Source organism: Aspergillus ambiguus, assembly GCF_047715705.1.
Source record: "Aspergillus ambiguus strain CBS 117.58 unplaced genomic scaffold BDV59scaffold_5, whole genome shotgun sequence".
Taxonomy (NCBI): domain Eukaryota; kingdom Fungi; phylum Ascomycota; class Eurotiomycetes; order Eurotiales; family Aspergillaceae; genus Aspergillus; species Aspergillus ambiguus.
Genome location: NW_027395518.1, coordinates 134,452 through 154,591, shown reverse-complemented (window position 1 = coordinate 154,591; position 20,140 = coordinate 134,452). Strand labels below are relative to the sequence as shown.

Sequence of the window (20,140 nt, the reverse complement as noted above, 5' to 3'; positions counted from 1 at the left end):
TCTTTTTGCTGAACCTTTTGCTGAACCGTTCACCCATCTCTCCTGATGCCACGTCGAGCATCCATCTTGCACATCCTCTACGTGTAATGAGCCTGCCTGCCTCAGTCTCATTGCTTTCGAAACTCCCTGCAGGCGTAACACCATCTCCGGTAAGCCCTACATCCATTGCAAGCGTCCATGAGATTTTATCTCCATAGCTGGTCTCAATCTCATTGCTAACCGCGTTGTGACAATCATAAGTCTTGCTCACATTACTGTAGTTTATGAAGAAACGGACGAAATAAGGTGATACTTAATAGCTCTCGCCAATACCTAAAGCACTTATAATGACCAGGCGAGGCTCTAGTCTCATCGACTGCCCTGCCGCGCGCAGTGCTCGAGTCACATTGAGTGTCGCATTGTGCACTCTGCAGGCGGTAGCTCTGTCATGTCGCACATTCAGCGCTCTGCATCTAGCGGTCTTTTCAGACACGCCATGGTTAAATCCGGGAACACCCTTTCCGGATGGCAGCGACCTCACGTTATGAAGGCACTTTCGGCACTGTTTCTGAACGTCTCTGGTTGTCCTGACTACGAATGTGTCAAATTCAACCTTACAGAGAAGCAAATGGTTAAATACCAAGACAGCCTTTTTGCGAAAGCCCAGGAGATATTCCCTCGAGGCAAAGTCTCATCGCTCGAACCTCTCCACCCCTTCGTCGATGGTGATCTCTTGACTGAAGATTGGGACACGGCCCTTAATTCTGACCACTTCAACCAAGTCCCAACAGTTATATCTTACAACCGCGAGGACTATGGGTTGTTTCTCCAAGAGAACTCGACCTTCGAGTGTACGCCTACGAACTTCTCAACCTCGGAGGCGTACCTCACAACTTTCCTGCTGGGAGAGAACCGAACCCAAGAAGTCCTCAATACGCCTATCCTGGGTTTCAACAGATCCCTGGAGAATCTCACTAACATCGACAACCAGTTTATTGGCTTCACTACCAATTACTGGTACCGCTGCAACAGCGAAATCTACGCCGCGGGGATCCAGAGCCACGTCAGAGATACATGGGAGATCACTTGGGAAATGAACGTTCCCCAATTCATTCCTGGACGCATCTGCGGCACGGGAACGGATCGAATTTGCCATGGCTCCGAGCTCCCATTAATTTTTGGCTCTGCGAGGTATAATAATGACTCTGTACAGGGCTTGAATGATGTCGGATACTGGGAGAAGGTGCGCTCCACTATTGACTTGTACGCAGACTTTGTTCGGCACGGCAAAGTTATAGGTGAAGACGGTGTCGTATACCCACGCCGAGGAAATGATGCCACTCATAATGTCTTTCATTGGGATAGTAAGCCTGTTGTCAAGCGTGGTTGGGTCCATTGGGACGTCTGTGCGAAGATGGAGCAGATGCGGCTATACGATCGACTGTATTATCCCTACCTAGGGCCACTGAGGGCGTGATTTTATTGATATATGTCCCTCTGCCGGCCCTTACCTGCGGACTCGAGACCTTTTCACATGTATCATTACTTATTGACGAGATTATCGTTATTCTAGATTTATTTTGGGCTTGCTTGATACTCTTAAATGTACCTAGCGGGACTCTTTCCTGTCCATGGGACCGAAATAGAGAACCGCAAGGAATGTAGCTGGACACCGAGATTTTTCTGGACCATGCTCAACTGTGATTCTAGAACAGAGGGCATACGAAAACCTGCTCAACCCTCCTCGCCGCGGGCAGAGTCTGCGGTCAATCATGCCGAAAGTACGCATGTCATGTTCATCTTCCGTCCACACATATTTGGGCGAACATGTTCATTACCGGGTGTGTGCGGCGTATGCATGACTTGCAGTCTGGCCTGGTACTAAATGTAATGAGGCTGTCGCTCCTGGTTGGGCCGTTGAGATAACCAGAGGCTGCGTTGTCGCAGCGAGGTGCATTTTCCCCTTCCCCGTGCGGGGTTGTAAGCCAATACAAAAGAGCATTCTGGCCATTGGACATTCAATGGAACGAGGCAAGCTGGAAAAGCAGAGCCACGTCGCCAGCCTCATGCAACTCATTGCAGTCGTCACACATAACTCGCGTTCCGTTGAATCCTCTATTTCGGTACCAAAGAATATCCCTGATGGAGGAATATCGCTCGCAGCTCTGAATTGTCTCGGTTCTCGAGTCAGGGAATGAGAAGGGATCTGCGACTTTCAACGACGTTTTTTCAGTCGAGCCGAAGACTCGTGAGGCATGAATTGGACGGTGGGTAGCCAATAATGCCATTCCAACTCATGGTCTCGTTATCGATAGAGCAATGGACAGAGGATAATGGCGCTTTACGCGCGAGGGCATACAAATTCACAAGGCTGAGAAGAGGGAAAAGAAGGAGTCAATGTCGGAGACTTGTGAGGGCCGCAAGATATATATGAGGCCGTTTATTCCCAATTGTTGTACGCCATGTTCCAGTCTATTCTAGCAATCTATCTTCCTGCTCTCCGACTTAACTAAATCCTCTTTTTGGTTCTTTACTCTGCCTACCATGGTCCCTGCAATCCAATCTTCGTCATCTCCAGCGGAGCAAGACCGTAGGGATTACAATAATTACGGTTTGGAAATGCTCCCAGATACACTTTCCCAACCTGGCTATGAGATAACTGAAGCCATAAAGGAGCGAATAACAGATTTGGAAAAAGAACTGCTGGAAAAGGAGAAGAGGCGACAGATACATGTCGAGAAATTGGTAGAGACAATAACAAGGGAAACTAGCGCGCACAAGTACACTAAACAGCAAGTTCAATCCCTTGAGAAGGCCATATCAGAAAAAAACGAAGCCCTCTATGAGAAAGCGGAGGAGACAAGAAAACTCACATCTCATGCCGGAAGTTTACAAACCAAATACACCAACGAGACGGAAAAAGTGGCCAAGGCTCAGAGAGATATCAAAAGCCTGCAAGGAGACATCACTGGCAAGAGGTCTGAAATCAACAAACTGGAAAACACCATATCTGCGATGAAAAAAGAACATGCTGCAGCAACGTGTCTGATCGAAAAGCTACAAGCAGAGATTTCAACCATGAATGGCTTGTTAGGAGACACCAGGAAGCGATTACAACAATTGGAAGGCTTTGCTACTGGGTTTTCCGAAATTGAAGAAGATCGTCTGTAAGTGATGTTTTACCAAAGCAGCCAAATCGCCCATATTCTTACAGCAGCTAGAATTGACGGGTATACATTCCTCTGGGAATATGCCAGTGAAGAGATCTACCGCCAAATGAAGGTCGATCTTGATAGTGAAGTGCTTCGGGTGAGTCCAACTTATTCCCTAGAGGCAAATGACTGCACCAGTTCTAATATCCACCGCAGGACAATTCAGCGTGGGAAGAAATTAGGAATAGCGAGCTTGTCATCCAGCACCGCATCCCCATCCCGCGCTCAAACTCGCCAGCTGCAAAATGCACGCGCCTCGCACTGGCTCTGGCCGTACTGTCGAGGGAGATCGACAAATATATCTTCCAGCCTACTTACGTCTTACGTGAAGACTGTCAGATCCGGGAGTCCCTGGGGAATCTGGCAGCAGTCGATAGCGAAAAAGAGGCATTCTGCCGGTCCATCTTGTTTTCACTTGACTCTGAGTCCCAGAGCAAGAGCTGCGAAAGGAGAATTCGGCAAATTGTGCAAAACGTGTCAGCATACTTCTCCCCATTGCTCTCGGACGAGCAGAACGATCAATTATGCCGGAGTCTTGAAAACGTTGTCCATAAGGCCGTGGATATCTGGAACCCAATCCAGCATGCCAGGAAAAAGTACGAATCAGACTTTGAGCAACCTGAGAATGACGAATGGGCTGCTTTTGAGTTTCCTAACATGGACTCGCTGGAGAATTTATCCAGCAGCGAAGCCCAGCAACACAACTTTCTGATCATATTCCCTCGTATGTCTTCGATACATGGCAACGAGAAGATCTTGTACACTCCTATCTGGCAGCTCAGCAGTATGCACCCGCAATGGGTGGCCGCAGAGCGCGAGATGCGACAGGAACAATCCAGCTCTAAACAGGAACGTGTGACTTCGACCCGGCTAATCAAATCCCTCAGCCGGGGCTTTGCCGACGGTCGTCTCCTAGGAATGAAAAGAACATCAGGGGAGTGATTGACCGGTAGAAATAGCCCGAGACACTGTGGTATCAGTGACGTGTACCGCTGCATTGTTTATGTTTTGATTTTGTCAATCGCTCGAAGTATTGTCTCAAGTATTGCTTAGTGTCTGTGTACCTTATTCTTATTCAGTGTCAGCAGGTCACTTGATATGCGTAGTAATTGCAACACTTATTGTACTGTTCGTGATCGCTTGTATGTACAAGGATCTCCGATGATTCCTCATCTCCCGCGCGATCTGCAGTGACTGACGAAATTGTAGAGTTCTATATAGCTCCGCCGTTCTCTGCAGGTCGCCCTGAATGTTTGCCATCTTCAACAAATTCACGCTCCATGCGAGGGCTCTCGTCTGGTCGATGAACACGTTCCTTGCCATTCTTCACGATATTATCTGCAGCGCGAAGGCTGAGATCTAGAAATTCCGCGATCCTCTTCGTCTCGAGGCCAGCAGCCTATAAAGTAAGGCCTTGAACGCGTAGTTCCGTCGAATGATAGCTACCGCGAGGCATCGTAGCTGGAGGCTCAGAAGAGGAGGGGTTCCGTGAAAATAGCGTGTGAAAACGCTCTAATATTATCAAGATACAGCAAGTAGCGGTGGAAATAGCTCTAAGATTAAGTGGTTGAGATGTTGAAGGATTAGCATCTATGAGGTGTAAAGGTCGGGTGTTTTAATGTTGTTGTTATTGCCATAGGAAACTGGTCCTCTAGCGCGGTGCCAAAACTTATGACAGTTACAGAATGCATAACCTCTGATGCACTTTATTGGTCATCCAAATGATCTCATACTAGTTAACTCAGGCAGCTGGTCTCCAACACAGAAAAGCGCTACTTTTCTACTCAAACTGTTTATTGTATCAACATGCTAGGAACAGAGTAAAATATCTGAATTCGGAATCATCAAGCAGGAGAAAAAGGCAAAGAAAATCCCCACAAGACAACGGCATATCTTTAGGCATACTAGATAATGCAGGACATGAACAGTGTAGAGGGGGTCATAAGACCTCGTTAAATTAGAACTCAAGCATCTTCTTGTTTCCTTCGCATGCTTTCCCCAGACATCCCAGAACAAGCTGTTTTAGTTGTTGTTCTGGTTGTTGAGAATGCGCAAAATGGCCAAGAACAAATTCAGAATATCGAGGTAAAGCGAGATCGACGCCGCGATTTCCTCCTCGACGTGGTAGTGACGCATAATCATCTGGGTGTCGACGAGAATATACCCGGAGAAGATCAAAGCGGCCACGGCGCCGTAGATGAGCTCGACGGTGCTGTTTCGGGGAACGAAGGCGGCGACGAAGCCAAACAGGATCAAGAACCACAGGGCGCCGAACAGATACGGCAACCAGTTGGTGAAATCGTACTTGGTCTGACAGGCGAAGAGGGTGAGGGCGACGAACATGCCGAGGGTGAGGATAAGGGCCTGGACGACTATCCGGGCGTCGTAGAAAGAGACCACCACGCTGATGGAGTACGCCTCTAACAGGGTGAATGCGGACAAGAAGAGCAGGTTGGCCGGGTAGCTCTTGCGCTTCCAGTACGTCACGAGCATAAACCCAAGCGCGCCAAACACAGACACCATCATCAACCAGAAGTTACCCTGGATCCAGTGGCGGTAGTTTTCGCTGAAGAAGGAGATCGAGCTCATGATCGTTGTGAGGAGGAGTTGGGCTGTGAGGATGGCGTAGACCTTTCGGATGAACTGCATGCGGATAGGGAGAGTGCCCTCTGCGACGGTGCCGCCGAACTTGAAGTCATCTGGGACGTTGTCATCCTCGCTGCGAGGCTGCTGCGAGGACTCGGCGGTTGCTTGGTAGGATGGTGGGGGCTGGGTGTATCCGGGCTCCTCAAGAGAGTCCCGCTGCGGCGCGGGCTGATATCTGGTGTTTGCAGCCATCTTGCACTGAAGAGGCAAAGGTAGGATAACTGAAGGGGTCGTAGCGGATGGGCGACGATGGAGGATGAAGAGTCACAGTCAGGGGATGATGATACGAGATGAGATGATCGGCGGCGGCGGCTTCAAAAGGCTCCGGGGAACGTGACGTCGGCGGAGTCACGTGTGGGGCTGGTTCCCGTTTGGTCATGAACTATATTCCTACGCTTGATTTCTAATTCCGGCACTCATGTCACGAAGTATATAGTCATATATTCTAGATTAGTCCATTATATACCACATAGCAAAATTGTAAGGAATATATAGCCAGAAATGCCATCAAAATTAATCAGAAATGCTATGCGAGTCTCTATACGGGAGTTCTTCATCAATGACATGATTCATATCGCTGCTGTATCCCCTCGGGACACCAGCATCGTCGTCGTCGTCACTTGAATCATCCGGGGTGTCTGTCGGCATAGGAGCCACAGATCCGCTGATCTGGTCCGGACGCTTCTTGCGCTGGAAGTCCTGCGCATGCGCAGTGGCCATGATGTTTCCGACACGAGACAGGCCGCGGGCCCGAAGGGATGCTCCCGGAGTGGAGGGCGTGCCTTGTTCAATGTCGACTGCGGTGGCCTGCGGAGCGGGGGCCTGCTGGTCTTGGAGTTGTACGTCGGCAACAGGATATTCAGGTTCCGTATGGGGCACGGAGATGGCATAGGGTAGAGGGACATCTCTCGACGCACGGAAGAGAAGCACGTTCGTGCAGTGCTCGTTCTCGACACGAAATATTGTCCATACTCCTCGTCGACAGATCTCGGAGAAGGAAACCACGAAGCTCAGCACGGCTGAATGCTGCATGTCATGGGCGAATATAGCATAAAAGATCCAGTTGAAACGCACGATGACATCGACGACCATCGCTGCGTAGTAGACCCAGACCTTTCGGAAGGCCAGTGCATCACGCAGAAGTGGATGTTTAGCATAGGGGTTTCCCAAACTCCAATCCATGGCCAGATCCCAAACGGAGGTATACACGGCGTTTAACAAGGCGAAGGTGATGAAAGGGGCCTGAAACCGTGTTACTCGGTCGATGCGGTACATGCTGAGTGTGGCGTAGTACAGTACGCCGAACAAGTATTTGCCAAAGTTCAAGAGATGAGGGAAAATATTCCTCGTGTCGACATATCGTCGAACGCACTGCAGCGCGCGCCAAATGGATGGGAGCGTGGTGAAAAATCCCAAAAGCCGCGAATGGGATGAGGTACACTGGGTGGTATTCGTCCAGTGCTTGGAATAAAGACAGAAGAACAGCGCGATGTTCTGGACGGAGTCAGTTAGAGAATCCGCATCCTTGGTGATTTGACTTACGCCCATCGTGTACGTCTGGGAACAGTACATATCCCCGAGGAAGAAATCTCGAAATTCAACAGGATATAGTCCCGCCAGCAGGAGGCGCCACTGGTTATGTGAGTATGTGCCTGCAATAACATGGGAGGTCCACGAACGTTGGAATATGCCCACCACTTTCGGCTGCGGTGGAACAAAACACGAGCCGGAAGAAACAAGATGATCACAGTCAAACCCACCAGGACAACGGGCCAGTAAACATACATGGCGTTGACCGACAAAAAGTTAAGCCACATGAAGAGACCCAATATGAACAAGAAAAAACAAGGGAACTGCTCGAGTTAGAATGAGCACAACTGCAAGCCAAATGAGCACTCACCTCGGTCAACTGACGACCATCCAAGGCATGTCTAGTGTCATATTCAAAAATAAAAACATAGTTTATCTTGGTCTTCGCCCAAACGAGACAATCCAAGCAAAATAGAAGGAAATGGAATACAACCAAGAAATATCCACCGTAGATCTGAGGTGTTAGTTAGTCGAAGCAATCTAAGAAAAATGAGAGATGACCGACCTGAAGTAAATAGCTAGTATGGAGACGAACAGTCCCGTCCGAACTATGTAAATGCTGGGCAGCATAAACTAATGCCTGAATGGCAAAAAGGGCGCCTGCCATCAGCAAGAGACCGGCACGAAAGGTGTTCTGAGAGTAGTCTCCGGACTTGTGAATGGTATTGCGCAATTTCGAGATGGCAATCTTGCGATTCCCCCGCTCGAAATACCGGGCATACAAGTCCTCCGCGGCCGACATCAGGTTCTCAGTCACTTCACTTTGCACGAACCAGGCCTTGTTGACCTTGTCCGACATAAACCGCATGGGAGGACGAGCATTGACCACCTTATCGTACTTCTTGTTAATTTTCCGGAATGCTGTCCGATTCAGATAGGCATAGGCCTTGAGGAGTTCCAGCCCTCGGTAGAATTCCTGTAGCGCATGCTTCAGTTTCTTCTTAGCCGAGCGATAAGGTACGTCCGAGTTTATGGGTTCGTCCGGTCGACGGCTGAAGTCCCTTCGATTCACGATATCGTTGGCGTCGTCTCCCTGCAAAGGGTTGGGTGTTCCCAGCTGCGTCAATGCCCGCGAGTTCTTTCCAATCCGCCGACCGAGAAAGGTCTCCTTCAGACGCGCTCCGGCAAGACCGCCAAAGCCTTCAGCATGTGGCATGTTGCCGTCCTGCGGACGAGGCTTCTTGCGGCTCAGAACTTCCTGAATTCGCTGGTCACGCATGATGTGTAGTTGTTGCCGCAGGATTTTCAACCGCTCGGTGGCCTCTTCTTCCTTCATCTGGTAAAAGGACTCGATCTTGGTGAGTTCGTTTTCTAGAAAGGAGAAGAATTCGTCCTGTCGACGCTCGAATTCGGACCGCGGCTGGGCTTGCTCCCGCTTCTCCGGTGAATCGCCGTCTGCATAGGAGAAGACTCGCTTTAGCAACGAGGCCCTCCTATTTGACGACCCTGAGATGGTGTTCCGCTTGGATTTTTGGTCGGGGTCCAAGTGTTTAGAAGGGGGACTCCGGTATGGGGTACCCGGAGGCACAGTTCGCGTGCTGTCATGTCGGGACATGACCGGGGAGGGGGTTCGCGGGACATGGGCCTGTTGAGCATCGGGACTAGGGGAGAGATTCGGTTGCTTTGGGTCGAGGGCAGGATCGGGGAGCTGGAGAGATGCGACATCCGAGGAGGCGGGCTGACCGGGGGGAGTTGCGACGATGCTCCCGTAAGTTCCAATGTCACTCGCAGAGAAGCGGGAACCAGGTACTCGTAAGGGTTGGCGTTCGTTACGGGGCCCCGGAGAAGGCGAGGTCACGGTACGGCTTCTGACGGGAGTGGATGCATTGTAGGCCGGGTCGGTGGCTTCAAGACGTTTGTCCAGCGGTTGTGAGGACGAGGGAGACACCTGGGGAGGACCAAACGACTGGTCTCGGCGAAGAGAGATATGGCTTGGACTTCGGGCGGATTTCTGAAGAGCCCGGGAAATGGCCTTGAGTTTTTTCTTCCCTTGCTGCGAAAGGTAAGCGATGTGGCCCCGATAAGGGGAGAGAGGAGCGGTAGAATACCTTGTAGTCCAGGTATTTTGCACGCCATTCTGGAACCAGGTCGTGTTCCAATTCCCTGTGGAGCGAGGAGGACGTGGTCAGTATGGAGCACGTGCGACGGCAGAAGAACTGATCGGAGACGACTCACTTGGCGAATTTCATCCTGCAGCGGCGGGAAGGTAAGCCGGCATGATCAGAGGGAAGGAGAGATCACAGTGGCGGCCACGCGGAATGGAACGAGGACATGAGGGGAAGAGGTATAGATAAAACGTGGGTAGACTTGCGGAGTCACGAGTATATCGGAGATACAATGGAGGTGAATAACGGGCGGTGTCAGCAAACCCCGCTGGCCCTGCATGAAGCTGCAGGGGAGAAAGAAAGAAGACTCGGCGGATTTATGAGGACGAAGAAGCAGAGGAAGAATTCACATTCCCGAAGGAGAAATTGAGTGTCCAGCCAAACGAGGCTGCGGGATGCACGTGCGGCGCGGGAGGAGCTCACTGGTTGGCTGCGCGGAGGAATTTGCCGCATCATGATTTGCCATGGCATCATTTCCGTATAGTATACATATCAATACAGGTATGTATATAGATATAGATATAGCTATAGATATCGATACAGATAGGTATAGATCTCGTACTATTTCGATCATATATTATGCCGTTCAATGTACGCAACATACCGTCTGAGCTGCAGCGATAATCCGGAGATTTCCTTACAAGGCCGGCTCGGAATCCTCCTCTGTGCATTACTGGCCCCCTACTTCAGATACCATGCAGAATCCTCCGATAGCCCTACCGTCCCCATGCAATGAGGTCACCCCTCGGGTTGTTTATTTTGATCCGGGCTGCAGCTCGTATGCCCTCTCACCCCCATAAGAGATATCACATCCGCCATGTCTATATCCGGAAGGACAGTCCTGTCCATCCCACATCAAACAATCGTTCAATCAATCAATCAGGATTTCATTGCATATCGTTTCCAGTACAGTCATGCCCGTATCATCCATACACCGTCTTATCTGAAACTGACCTCTACCAGCGGCTGAAGCTCTCGTGGCGCTCATACCGGTTGGGGTCATACTCCTCAGCACCATGGCGACCGACATAGTGCTCCTCGTACATCTGGTGTGCGTTCTTCTTGGCGTGCTCGTGAGCGCGGATCTTGTCAACCTCGTCCAGACCCTTGGTCTCGGCGAGCTTGTCCACCTCAGCGCCGACAATGCCAGCAAGGGCTTCCTTGGCGAACGCGTGGCTGACGGGCTTGCCTGTCGTGGTAAACCATGGTCAGTGCCCGTTCCTTGGTCGTTGATCCAATCCAGATACGTACCCTCCTTGCGCTGGTGGTCCTCCCAGGCCTTCATGCCCGCAAAGGAAGCAGCACCGGCGATCAGCTCGTGGGAGAGGCTGCTCTCGTGCTTCTCCTGACCGTAGACCTCACGGTGAGCGTTCTCAGATTCGCCTGCCGGAATTGTCAGCCACTCGGGTTCGCTTCTGCACCTTGGCTGCAGCTGACGCAGCAAGTAGAAGACAGGGGATCCCTTCATCCCGCATAATGCGGGACTTGGGCAGTATATGCACAAAGGGAATACATACCCCAGCCCCAAGCCATGGTTGATGATATGTGATGTGAAGAGGTAATATGGGAAAAACAAGAGAGAGAGATAGTAAGTATGTGTTGAGTGAGGAGAAAGACAATGCAACTCAGGGGACACGACCGGCTTATTATAGCCGCTCTGCTACATCCCCTCTGGCCCATCCTCAACGTCTCTCATCCCCTCTTCACCTACTGAGCCCCTCCAACCCCCAGCACCACCGTCCCTTGCCCCACCGTCTCCCCTCGTCCAATTCTCCCTGGACCAGGTCCATGGCGGTCAAGATGGACCTATCCACCTCCAGGGGTGGGCCGGCTGGGAGATCCCATCCCGTGGCTGAAGAGGACTACCGCCACGTTATCCGTAGAGGGCATCGTGTGAAACACGGCGCATGGGCTGATCACCTATGAGGTCCTCCAACTCCCCGCCGGTCTCCAATTCAGCCATGGCTGAAGGAGCATCCACGGGAATTAGCTTTGGAGGGGGTACGCGTTTCACCGCCACGACCCAACCGAGATTGACTCGGGGATAGCTGGAGCCGAAGGATGTTGATGATGCACGAGGACAGACTTCAGCCGGAGTTGCCAGATAGGAGTTCCCTCAGCCGTCATCCTTGACAGGGCTGGTTGACGCACTCCCCTCGGGGGCAAATGCCTCCAGATCCTTCAGCTACACGTATGGCACTGTCATACTTCAAACTTCAAGGGATTGACTACATGGACGTACGGCCGTACGCCGTGCGCAGTCCGCTGCAGGACCATCGGACACCCTACGTGTCGTAAGTCCGATGCCTCCATATGCTGATCGGCCGGGTCCGCAAATAGTAGATGGGTCTGTGTTCCTCAGCCTTACTGGTCCAGCGTGGCTCAGCCATTCAGCGTGAGTCGTGGTGGCACAACAGGCCGACGCAACCGAGGCCAGCGCTCGCCAAGCTTCTCTTGTCAAGGCTTGTCCTCTGCCCTACGCCCTACGGCGATCTACACAGAGATGGGTGTCCGAGGAGATAACGTACGCAGTATTTCCCTCAACACTGGATTGTACTGCATAGGTCCGACTGCAGTCACTCGAAACACTGATCCCCTGACCAGATAGACGAGATCTGGTACAAGAGGGACTGGTCTCATTCTGTTTACCCAATATGAATCCGGCATCGGGCCAAATTTTGGTTCAGGTGGAGGTTTCTGATTTGTTTGGGGCTCCACCAGCGACATTCTAGAGTGATATTCCATTAATATTAGAAATAAACCCCTCATCCCTTGTGTAGGCAACCGTATTCTGCCGATTATGTCATTCATGCCTCAGATACTGGCAGCCTGGTATCTAAGGCACCAATACCCTGCGTACTGACAATACCCATAGATTACCTAATCCACCGTCGCCGGCATCATGCAAATCTCCAACTTCATGAAAAGCTTCAAATCCACAACACTCGCTCCTACGGATACCCGATGCCGTAACACACACCCAACATGCCGACCAAACTCCCCACGGTCTCCGATTTTCCCTCCTCCCTCACCCTCTCCATCACCCCGGCCCCAACCCCCCCGCAACAAACATCGCGAACCCCCCGCAACCTGCTCCTCCTCCTCCACGGCCTGGGCGACACCAGCGCCAGCTTCACCTCCCTCGCCCGCGCCCTCAACCTCCCTGAGACCACCATCCTCACGCTTCAGGCCCCAACGCCGCTACCCTTCGATCTCCCAGGCTTCCACTGGGGCGACGACGTCAGCTTCGACTCGACGACAGGCGGTCTAGACATGGACGCCGGGTTCGCGCGCGCCACGCGCGTGCTCGTCGACGACGTTGTGCATGGCGTCCTCGTGCGGAAATGCGGCTACGCCCTACGCGACATCCTCGTCCTGGGCTCCGGGCAGGGCGGCATGGCTGCGTTAGTAGCTGCAAGGGAGCTGGGCCGCTCCCCGCATTCTACGTCTGACGGCGGCGCATTGGCTGGGGTGGTCTCGATCGGGGCGCCCTACCCGCTCTCGGGGAGTACGGTGGGCGCGAAGAACCGCTCGCCTGTGTTGTTGGTTGCGGGGCGGGAGTCGCGCGCTGTCGGGGACGGCGCAGTGCGTCGCACCAAGGAGGTGTTTGAGTTTGTCGAGCTGCATCGGTATGCGCGGCGCGGCGACGGCATGCCGCAGAATCGCGACGAGATGTTCCCCGTCATGCAGTTCTTTGCGCGCAGGCTGCGCAGCTGGCAGGGGGTGCCTGAGGGAAGTGTAGAGATTACCTAGGTTGGAGGACTGAAAGAAAGAAAAAGGTAAAAAGGAAATAATGTACATGCGTCTATGTAAATAAGCTATTTCACATCCTGCAGCGCCTGTCTCGCGCGCTGGACCGTCTGTCGCGCCTCAGCGTCCGGATCCTCCGTGTCGTGGCGGCCGCCCTCTCGCGCCACCTTGCGCAGGTACGACTCGGTCTCCAGCAGCGCCATGCGGCCGTCTTCGCGCACCTCATCTTCCCAGAAGTTGCGCGCTGTCTCCCACTTCCGCTGTTGGCGGCGCAGCGAGTAGATCAAGCCGACTGCGGCAACGGAGCACGTCTCGTACAGGGAGGCAGACGGGATAGAGACGTAGGTTAACGCCGACAGGGCGGAGGTCAGCGTCGTCGTCGACATGCTGAAGAGGACGAGGCGCTGGGCCAGAGCCTGTAGAGAGGGCACCGTCGTCTGAAGGAGCCGGGTGCGGCTGGTGGAGATCTGTGTCGGCCAGGGGGCCGATTCAGCAGGCTTCTCTGCCGTCTCTGTAACGTCTTCCAGCAAGCCGGCCTGCTGGAACCGGCCCGCCGTCCAGACAACCTCCTTCTCCGCCCGGCGGAGATACTTCCTCTCCAGGATCTCCGACGTGATCATGCCGACATCATCCACCCGCCAGAACAGCTTCCACCACGCAAGGCCCCGCCACCGCTTACTCGCAAAACCTTCTTCAAGCGCACCGCGCAGCTCCGTGTGGCCTCTCTCCGCCCACTCGCCCGCCATGCGATCCAGCGAATCTCGGACGCGGTCCGGCACAGACGCCTCTCGTCGCTCCTGCGACTTCCTCGCCTCTTCAGCAACAACACCCATCTCGGCCGCGTCGATCAGCGAAGCGACCAGGCTCCGCAGCGATGGATCCAGAACGCCATCACTCGCGCGTAGCGACATCACCCAGTCCACGATGGGCTGCACGCCGCTGCTGTTCCAGCCGCGCTCGTACAACGACGCGTTCTGCACGGACTCGCGGAACTTGGCTAGGGCGTCCTCGGCGCGGGCGACGTCGACAAAAGCGACGCGGTCACTGCGCAAGTGCGGCTCTGACGCAGCCTGGCCCAACTCGATCGCGCCGTAGACCGACTCCGTCTCATTGCGCAGGTCCGTCCGCGCCAGGAGACGACTGTACGTGAGGAGGTCGTCCACGCCGCGGCCGCAGACGATCGTCTTGTGCACGGGGTAACGGACGACATTGTGGCGGCCCGTGTAGGAGGTCTGGATGGTTACTGTCGGCACGAGAAAGGTCTCGGCTGTGAATGTGGAGGTGGACTGGGCGGACTCGGCGCCCAGGCTGGACACGAGGATCTCCAGGTTGCCGTGCTTGAGGATCTGGGAGGGGACGGAGATGGTCGGGAGGAGGTCGTTTGGAACGGACTCGGAGGTCTCGCCGTATCTGCGTGGGGAGCCGTTAGTCATGGCTTTTGGGCCTGGGAGAATCGCGGGCTGTACCGGATCAGCAGTCCACGAGAGGTATCCGCGTCGTAGGCTTCGAGTGCATCTTCCCAGGGCTCGCGGGGCGTTAATGGATCAGCGAGAAGTAGGTGCACGAGTCTGCGGGCAGCCGTGGCGTCGTTGAGTCCGAGGACTAGACAATATTATTCCAATTAGACATGTCGGAAACGTAAGGGGAATGAGTCGTACCCGCAACACGGATGAGAGGAGTCTCCGACTCCAACCCCCGCAGGGCAAGTTGCAGTCGGCTGAGATTGACCTGCTCCGTCGCCACATCCTTCACCTGGCTCAAGGCATCGTACAGTTCCCGCAAACGAGGCGGCACATGGCGTGATCCATGGACCACAGATGAGGTCGCAAGGGAGCGATTGGATGTCCAGGACGAAAGACGGGTTCCGTCCGAGGGGATGCGGCTCTGACGCGTGGTGAGGGTTCGTCGCCAGATTGCGCAAGACGGACAATAGAACACTGCACCGCTGCTGTCCCGAGCACGCGACAGGCTCCTGGAGAGCGAGCCGCCGCGTAGTTTGGGAGGCATGGATGAGGATGGCTAAGGAGGTGTAGACGGTCAGGATGTTCGGGACGTTTTGGAGGTGAAGGGCGGCCGTGGATTGATTCGGCAGGCGGTCAACAAAGCACATCACCGTGGACTACGAAGTTCTATATGGCTGCAGGTATAAGGACTACACAACGCCGTAATCATGGTGTATCGATTCATCAATTCATGTAGAGAGCAAGACGTCACGGACGTCTCGCTTCCTGTGCAGGAATTACAATAAGCCTCCCGGATTGCATCTCCATTATTCAATACAGTAATAGCGCTCTTCCCGGGCCAACCCCATGGACTCGTCCGAGTTGGCTCGTTCGCGCGGGATTCTGAAATTGTTGGATTGTCTATGCCTCCCGACTTCTACGGGCCGCGTCCCGCTGTCCGCGAGACCTACCAGAGCCCGCCGACCTGTTGTCGTTAGCACAACGCCCACCTCGATCTCTGAGGATATAACTTACATGCTAATGCGTCGAGCCACTGTAGCCAAGCCCGTGTCATTTTCAGCCTCCCGGTGGGCACGTTCCAGAGCCACCTGTCTCTCCTCTTCGCTCCGTCGGTAGACCTCCTCCTGGCTGGGAGGTAGACGTTCGTTCTGCAGGTCGACCTTGCGCGCATCCTCGAAGTTCGTGATGGCCTGCTTGATGCCCTCCGCGCCGAGCATAAGCGTACCCGCAGGAAGACGACCTCCAGCGGCAGTCTTGAGTTCTGTGACGCGTTCCGACTCTTCACGCAGGACCTGGAACACCCGAGAGATGCGTCCAATGGCCAGAATCTTGTTCTTGATGGCGCGGCGCTTGAATTCAGTGCTCTCCATGTCCGCGGGGGTCGTGGGTGAGGGTCCGGTGGGGGACACGGAGCTGGGCACGTCATCATCCAGCTCCTCCTTGGAGCAGGTGTTGAGGATGGAAATGAGCATATCGGTGATCTTCTCACCGACGAAGGGCAGTGACCAGGTGAAGACGTCCATAAAGTTCGGCAGCCAGTACGGGTGCGGGGTGCAATTGAACTGTCGGATATTCATGACGTTGTTTTCGTATTTCAGCACGGCGGCCTTGTTGTTGTACACGTCAAGATAGTTCGGCGCACTGAAGATGGTCATCACACTGGGGAAACCGGTCGTTCGCGTCTTGCGATACATGCGGTATCCCGCGTCCTGGGCCTCGTGGGCACGGATGATGGAGAGTAGGTTGTTCTTCTCGAGAAAGGCGCAGGCCGCCGGATACGAAAAGAAGTACGAGCATCCACGCACGCTGTTGTGGACGAAGTAGTCACCGGTTTTCTCCTGCCCGAACTCCTCCAACGGATCGGCCCAGAGAATGTCGCACATGAGACCGTGGGTGGGGGGTTCACGAAAGCGATCGATCTAGTCTGGGGTCAGCAATCACGCACATCCAAGCGGCCGTTCGACACCCACCGCCTTGATATCCTCCAGGGTGTGCAATTCCGGACTCAGACCACCGTGGATACACAAGAACTGCTTGTTCATCACCGCGGCCAGCGGCAACGCGCAAAACGACTCGATGCAAGCCTCGTAGATGCGCTCGCTGTACTTGTGCTTGCACTCCAGCTTGAAGGTGAAGTAGTCCGTCAGGTGTCGGCACTCGTGGTTGCCCCGCAGCAACCAGAGGGTGTTGGGGTACCAGATCTTCAGGGACCAGAGGTAGAGAACACACTGGGAGGGTCAGAATCCGTGAATGTCCCTTCAGTCGACGACGTACCTCAATGCTGAAATAACCGCGATCCACGTAGTCGCCCAGAAACAGATACCGAGTCTCGGCGGGGTCACCCCCGACCTCGAAGAGCTTCATCAAATCATAATACTGGCCATGTACATCACCGCAGACGGTGATAGGAGCATCCATCTCCAGGAGGTTGGGTTCGGACTTGAGGATCTCGGTACCGGCGTGTATGATCCATAGAGCTTGGTCTTCGGTCAGACGACCTTCGCGGTAGAAGTGGTTTTTGAGAAACTGGAGATTGGGCTTGGTAGGGTCTTCAGGGGACCAGAACTGATCATCCGACGGGGTGTTTAACGCCGGCGCTTGCACCTCTAGAGAGCGATAGTGTTAGAGTGAGCTCCATGGGAGAGCTGACGGAACGTACCCTTGATCACTCGTTCCATCGTGGACACCTGGGAGCCATCCTCCATGGTATGTAACGTGAAGTCGATCTCCGGGACCGGCTTCTTATCGGTCACAGCCAGGGCTATTGTCCGATCCATCGTGGGCAGAAGGAGACGAGGGGCGTATCAGGAGCCCAGTGGATGGGGAGAAGAGAGGAGAATGGGGGAGGGAGAGGGAGGGGAGTTGGTGGGAGGAAGAAGAGGAGAAGGAAGAAAGATGCCCGGGTTGTTGGTGGGGTTTCACGCGGGAGACGAGCGAGTAGAGCCCCTTGACGGTAGCCTTATCGGGGATATATTGGGATATTGGGGGCTTCCGGGTATAATTCGAGGTCCTGAGATCGTCGTCGAGGGAATTCTCGCGGGGCAATTCGTAGTGGGCGAACAAAGCGATTCTGGTTGAGGCAGACGATGCGATGCGGCTGAAAACACGCCCAATAACAACGAGGTCGATTAGATCAGCATCCTCTATAAGTTAACAAGTTAACTAACTACTTCCCTCTCACTCTCCCTCTCTCCTCTCTCTTTTCTACAACTACACCATGTATGAATCTTATCGTACGTCTCCCCCAAAGTTGCAGCCAAGTTGCCTCTCTAACTCTCCAGGTCCCCATCCCCTCCTCGCCCAAGTCCCTCTAACCGTCTCCCCCTTCATCAACCTCCCCACCTCCGTTACTCTGCCCTACACCTACAAATCCGTTCCAACCAGCTTACCCCAGTCGGTCACCGTCGATCCCAGTAACCCCAGCGTGAAAGCTCGCTACGTTATCTCCGCCAGTGGCGAGCACGCCGCCTCCCCAGAGGAGATCCTCGCCTCGTGCCGGTCTCTCGAGGACCATCTCACCAAAGCCCGCAATGACTCCCTCAAAGCCATCCAGGACTGGGAGGAGTCCATCGCCCAGAGAGATCTCGCCGAGAAGCGCCGGGTTGCGCCGGGATGGTTAGACCGAGACGAGAAGCTCCTGCAGCCGAGTCGAGCCACCACGGCCGCGTCCAACGAACCGACCAGTCTCCTGGACAGTTCCGCTGTCGACCCCGGAGCGTCCAGTTTACCGTCGATGAAACCACACGACGAGGGGGAGGAGCTGGATCGAGCGTTCGGTGGCCTTGATGTGAAATGAGCGATCGCGTTGGTTAGTGTGTCCCGGAGGCTGTGTAGACAGTCGCAACAGCAGTCGCAAACACGGACGATCCCCTTGGTATGGGGGTTCGCGTCGCATGACCATGAAAGATACGTCAGGTCCAATGAGGTCCCTCATGGCGCAGTGAGAGCTGCATATCCAGCTCTAGTACCACCACCGTCGGTCAAATGTAGACAATCACGCCGAAGACTAGAAATAGCAGAGCCCAGCTCAATACAATAAAGCCCGTCCAAGCTTTTAAGAGCCATATAAATCCTATGCGCAGTAAGCATTGATATCTTTACTACATTCCATGTAATCGTCCGGCATCGGGAGAGCTTCGCCGCAGCCCCGAAGAAAATCCCTCGACACCGCATCACCACCACCAACTTCTCTCCAACTCCCCTCCAACTATCCACCTACAACCACCTTATCCACCATGGAACCCCTCCATACCGCCCCCGAAACCTCCGCTTTCGTCCTTCTCGCCGACCATCAGTCGCGCACGCCCACATCCTTCCACGACGGCCCCGCCGTGCTCCACTACCACAGCAAGCAGTGCAAGCTCTCCGTCCTCGAATCCGACCTGACCGCGTCGCCGCTGAGCGCTCTTCGTCCGTCCGATTCGTCCGCGCCCTCCCGCGCCGTCAATGGGTCCGGCGATGACGACGAGGCCCCGACAGAGCTGGTAGTGGACGGCGTCGACGTGTGGGTGACGTCCGAGTGAGTCCCCAGCACACCCCTGCACAACAGCAGCAACACACCTCTATCACCTCCAGCAACTCCCATCTAACCAGCAGAGACAGTAAATTTCTCCTGTACAACCCGGCCCTCAGCACCGGCGTCTCCATTCCCTACCCCTCCATCTCCTTGCATGCCATCCAGCGACTCCGCCTCCCCGACAACCCGGACGCCGAACTCCAGGGTCTCTACATGCAGATCGCGACGCCGTCCGCGCCCACCGCCGCCGACGACGAGGAAACCTGCATGACGCTGACTGTTGTGCCGGCACCAACCACTCCCGTCGCCGAGACCGAGACCGACACTGATGCTGACGCCGACGCCGACGCCGACAAAGAAACCCCGACGCAGAAGCTCTACGCCGCCGTGTCGGCCTGCGCGAACCTGCACCCGGACCCGATGGACGAAGACGACGAGGAAAATGATGGCGGTGACGACGCCCTCCTCCCGGCTGGGGTGGTCGCGACCGGCGCCGACGGGGCCCTCCCGCCGCCGGTGGACGGCAGCTCCGGGTGGATCACGGCGGAGAATATGCACGAGTTCTTTGACGAGGAGGGTAACTGGATTGGTGGCGGCGAGGAGCCGAGTTTGCCCCTTGGGCCTGGGGCGGGTACGGTGCGGGCTCGCGAAGGGGAGACGGACGATGCGCCGGAGGATGAGGAGGCCAAGTGGCGGCGGACGGATTAAGTGCTCCGTCAGTGTCTTTGGAATAGAGGGCCTGGCTGGTTATGTCTTACGAGGATGCAATGATTCATTCGATTCACTTCATTTCACTCCGGATTACGATTGGTCATGGATATCAAGCTATAGCCTGTATGCAACGGAAGCCATGCGCTGGAGAAAACAACTGACAAAAGA

General features: G+C 54.4%; 10 protein-coding genes across 10 annotated transcripts; 5 read left to right on the top strand and 5 right to left on the bottom strand.

Annotated features, from left to right (window-relative positions):
- Positions 1-427: 427 nt before the first annotated feature.
- On the top strand, positions 428-1,456 carry BDV59DRAFT_199239 (Carboxylesterase; the record flags this gene model as incomplete). Its single annotated transcript, XM_073693326.1, has 1 exon — positions 428-1,456. One exon carries the CDS (start codon positions 428-430, stop codon positions 1,454-1,456), a length of 1,029 nt encoding a protein of 342 aa, XP_073550779.1.
- A 1,142-nt stretch (positions 1,457-2,598) lies between these two features.
- BDV59DRAFT_210712 (uncharacterized protein) lies at positions 2,599-4,810 on the top strand (the record flags this gene model as incomplete). Its single annotated transcript, XM_073695656.1, has 3 exons — positions 2,599-3,146; positions 3,201-3,288; positions 3,348-4,810. The coding sequence occupies 3 exons, from the start codon at positions 2,599-2,601 to the stop codon at positions 4,131-4,133; spliced, it is 1,422 nt and encodes a 473-aa protein (XP_073550778.1). The 3' UTR covers positions 4,134-4,810.
- Positions 4,811-4,878: 68 nt separating this feature from the next.
- Positions 4,879-6,107, bottom strand: BDV59DRAFT_171837 (Bax inhibitor-1 family protein). Its single transcript, XM_073688625.1, has one exon. It carries the CDS (start codon positions 6,027-6,029, stop codon positions 5,214-5,216), a length of 816 nt encoding a protein of 271 aa, XP_073550777.1. The 5' UTR covers positions 6,030-6,107; the 3' UTR covers positions 4,879-5,213.
- A 243-nt stretch (positions 6,108-6,350) lies between these two features.
- On the bottom strand, positions 6,351-9,616 carry BDV59DRAFT_191297 (EXS family-domain-containing protein; the record flags this gene model as incomplete). The annotated part of the gene is made up of 7 exons (XM_073691877.1): positions 6,351-7,331; positions 7,380-7,469; positions 7,517-7,690; positions 7,748-7,768; positions 7,933-9,420; positions 9,476-9,530; positions 9,603-9,616. 7 exons carry the CDS (start codon positions 9,614-9,616, stop codon positions 6,351-6,353), a joined length of 2,823 nt encoding a protein of 940 aa, XP_073550776.1.
- An 872-nt stretch (positions 9,617-10,488) lies between these two features.
- Positions 10,489-11,065, bottom strand: BDV59DRAFT_199235 (DUF3759 domain-containing protein; the record flags this gene model as incomplete). The annotated part of the gene is made up of 3 exons (XM_073693325.1): positions 10,489-10,721; positions 10,784-10,915; positions 11,050-11,065. 3 exons carry the CDS (start codon positions 11,063-11,065, stop codon positions 10,489-10,491), a joined length of 381 nt encoding a protein of 126 aa, XP_073550775.1.
- Positions 11,066-12,330: 1,265 nt separating this feature from the next.
- On the top strand, positions 12,331-13,311 carry BDV59DRAFT_171832 (Alpha/Beta hydrolase protein). The gene has a single exon (XM_073688624.1). It carries the CDS (start codon positions 12,518-12,520, stop codon positions 13,283-13,285), a length of 768 nt encoding a protein of 255 aa, XP_073550774.1. The 5' UTR covers positions 12,331-12,517; the 3' UTR covers positions 13,286-13,311.
- Positions 13,312-13,330: 19 nt separating this feature from the next.
- On the bottom strand, positions 13,331-15,308 carry BDV59DRAFT_171831 (uncharacterized protein). The gene is made up of 3 exons (XM_073688623.1): positions 14,941-15,308; positions 14,749-14,884; positions 13,331-14,692 (listed from the first exon to the last, which is right to left on the bottom strand). Exons 1-3 carry the CDS (start codon positions 15,287-15,289, stop codon positions 13,351-13,353), a joined length of 1,827 nt encoding a protein of 608 aa, XP_073550773.1. The 5' UTR covers positions 15,290-15,308; the 3' UTR covers positions 13,331-13,350.
- A 135-nt stretch (positions 15,309-15,443) lies between these two features.
- On the bottom strand, positions 15,444-17,814 carry BDV59DRAFT_171829 (serine/threonine-protein phosphatase 2B catalytic subunit). The gene is made up of 5 exons (XM_073688621.1): positions 17,405-17,814; positions 17,020-17,351; positions 16,716-16,973; positions 15,760-16,664; positions 15,444-15,709 (listed from the first exon to the last, which is right to left on the bottom strand). The coding sequence occupies exons 1-5, from the start codon at positions 17,520-17,522 to the stop codon at positions 15,646-15,648; spliced, it is 1,677 nt and encodes a 558-aa protein (XP_073550772.1). The 5' UTR covers positions 17,523-17,814; the 3' UTR covers positions 15,444-15,645.
- Positions 17,815-17,911: 97 nt separating this feature from the next.
- Positions 17,912-18,809, top strand: BDV59DRAFT_126264 (uncharacterized protein). The gene is made up of 2 exons (XM_073686894.1): positions 17,912-17,978; positions 18,027-18,809. Exons 1-2 carry the CDS (start codon positions 17,963-17,965, stop codon positions 18,539-18,541), a joined length of 531 nt encoding a protein of 176 aa, XP_073550771.1. The 5' UTR covers positions 17,912-17,962; the 3' UTR covers positions 18,542-18,809.
- A 94-nt stretch (positions 18,810-18,903) lies between these two features.
- Positions 18,904-20,131, top strand: BDV59DRAFT_126255 (Voldacs domain-containing protein). Its single transcript, XM_073686893.1, has 2 exons — positions 18,904-19,264; positions 19,348-20,131. Exons 1-2 carry the CDS (start codon positions 18,981-18,983, stop codon positions 19,967-19,969), a joined length of 906 nt encoding a protein of 301 aa, XP_073550770.1. The 5' UTR covers positions 18,904-18,980; the 3' UTR covers positions 19,970-20,131.
- Positions 20,132-20,140: the final 9 nt, after the last annotated feature.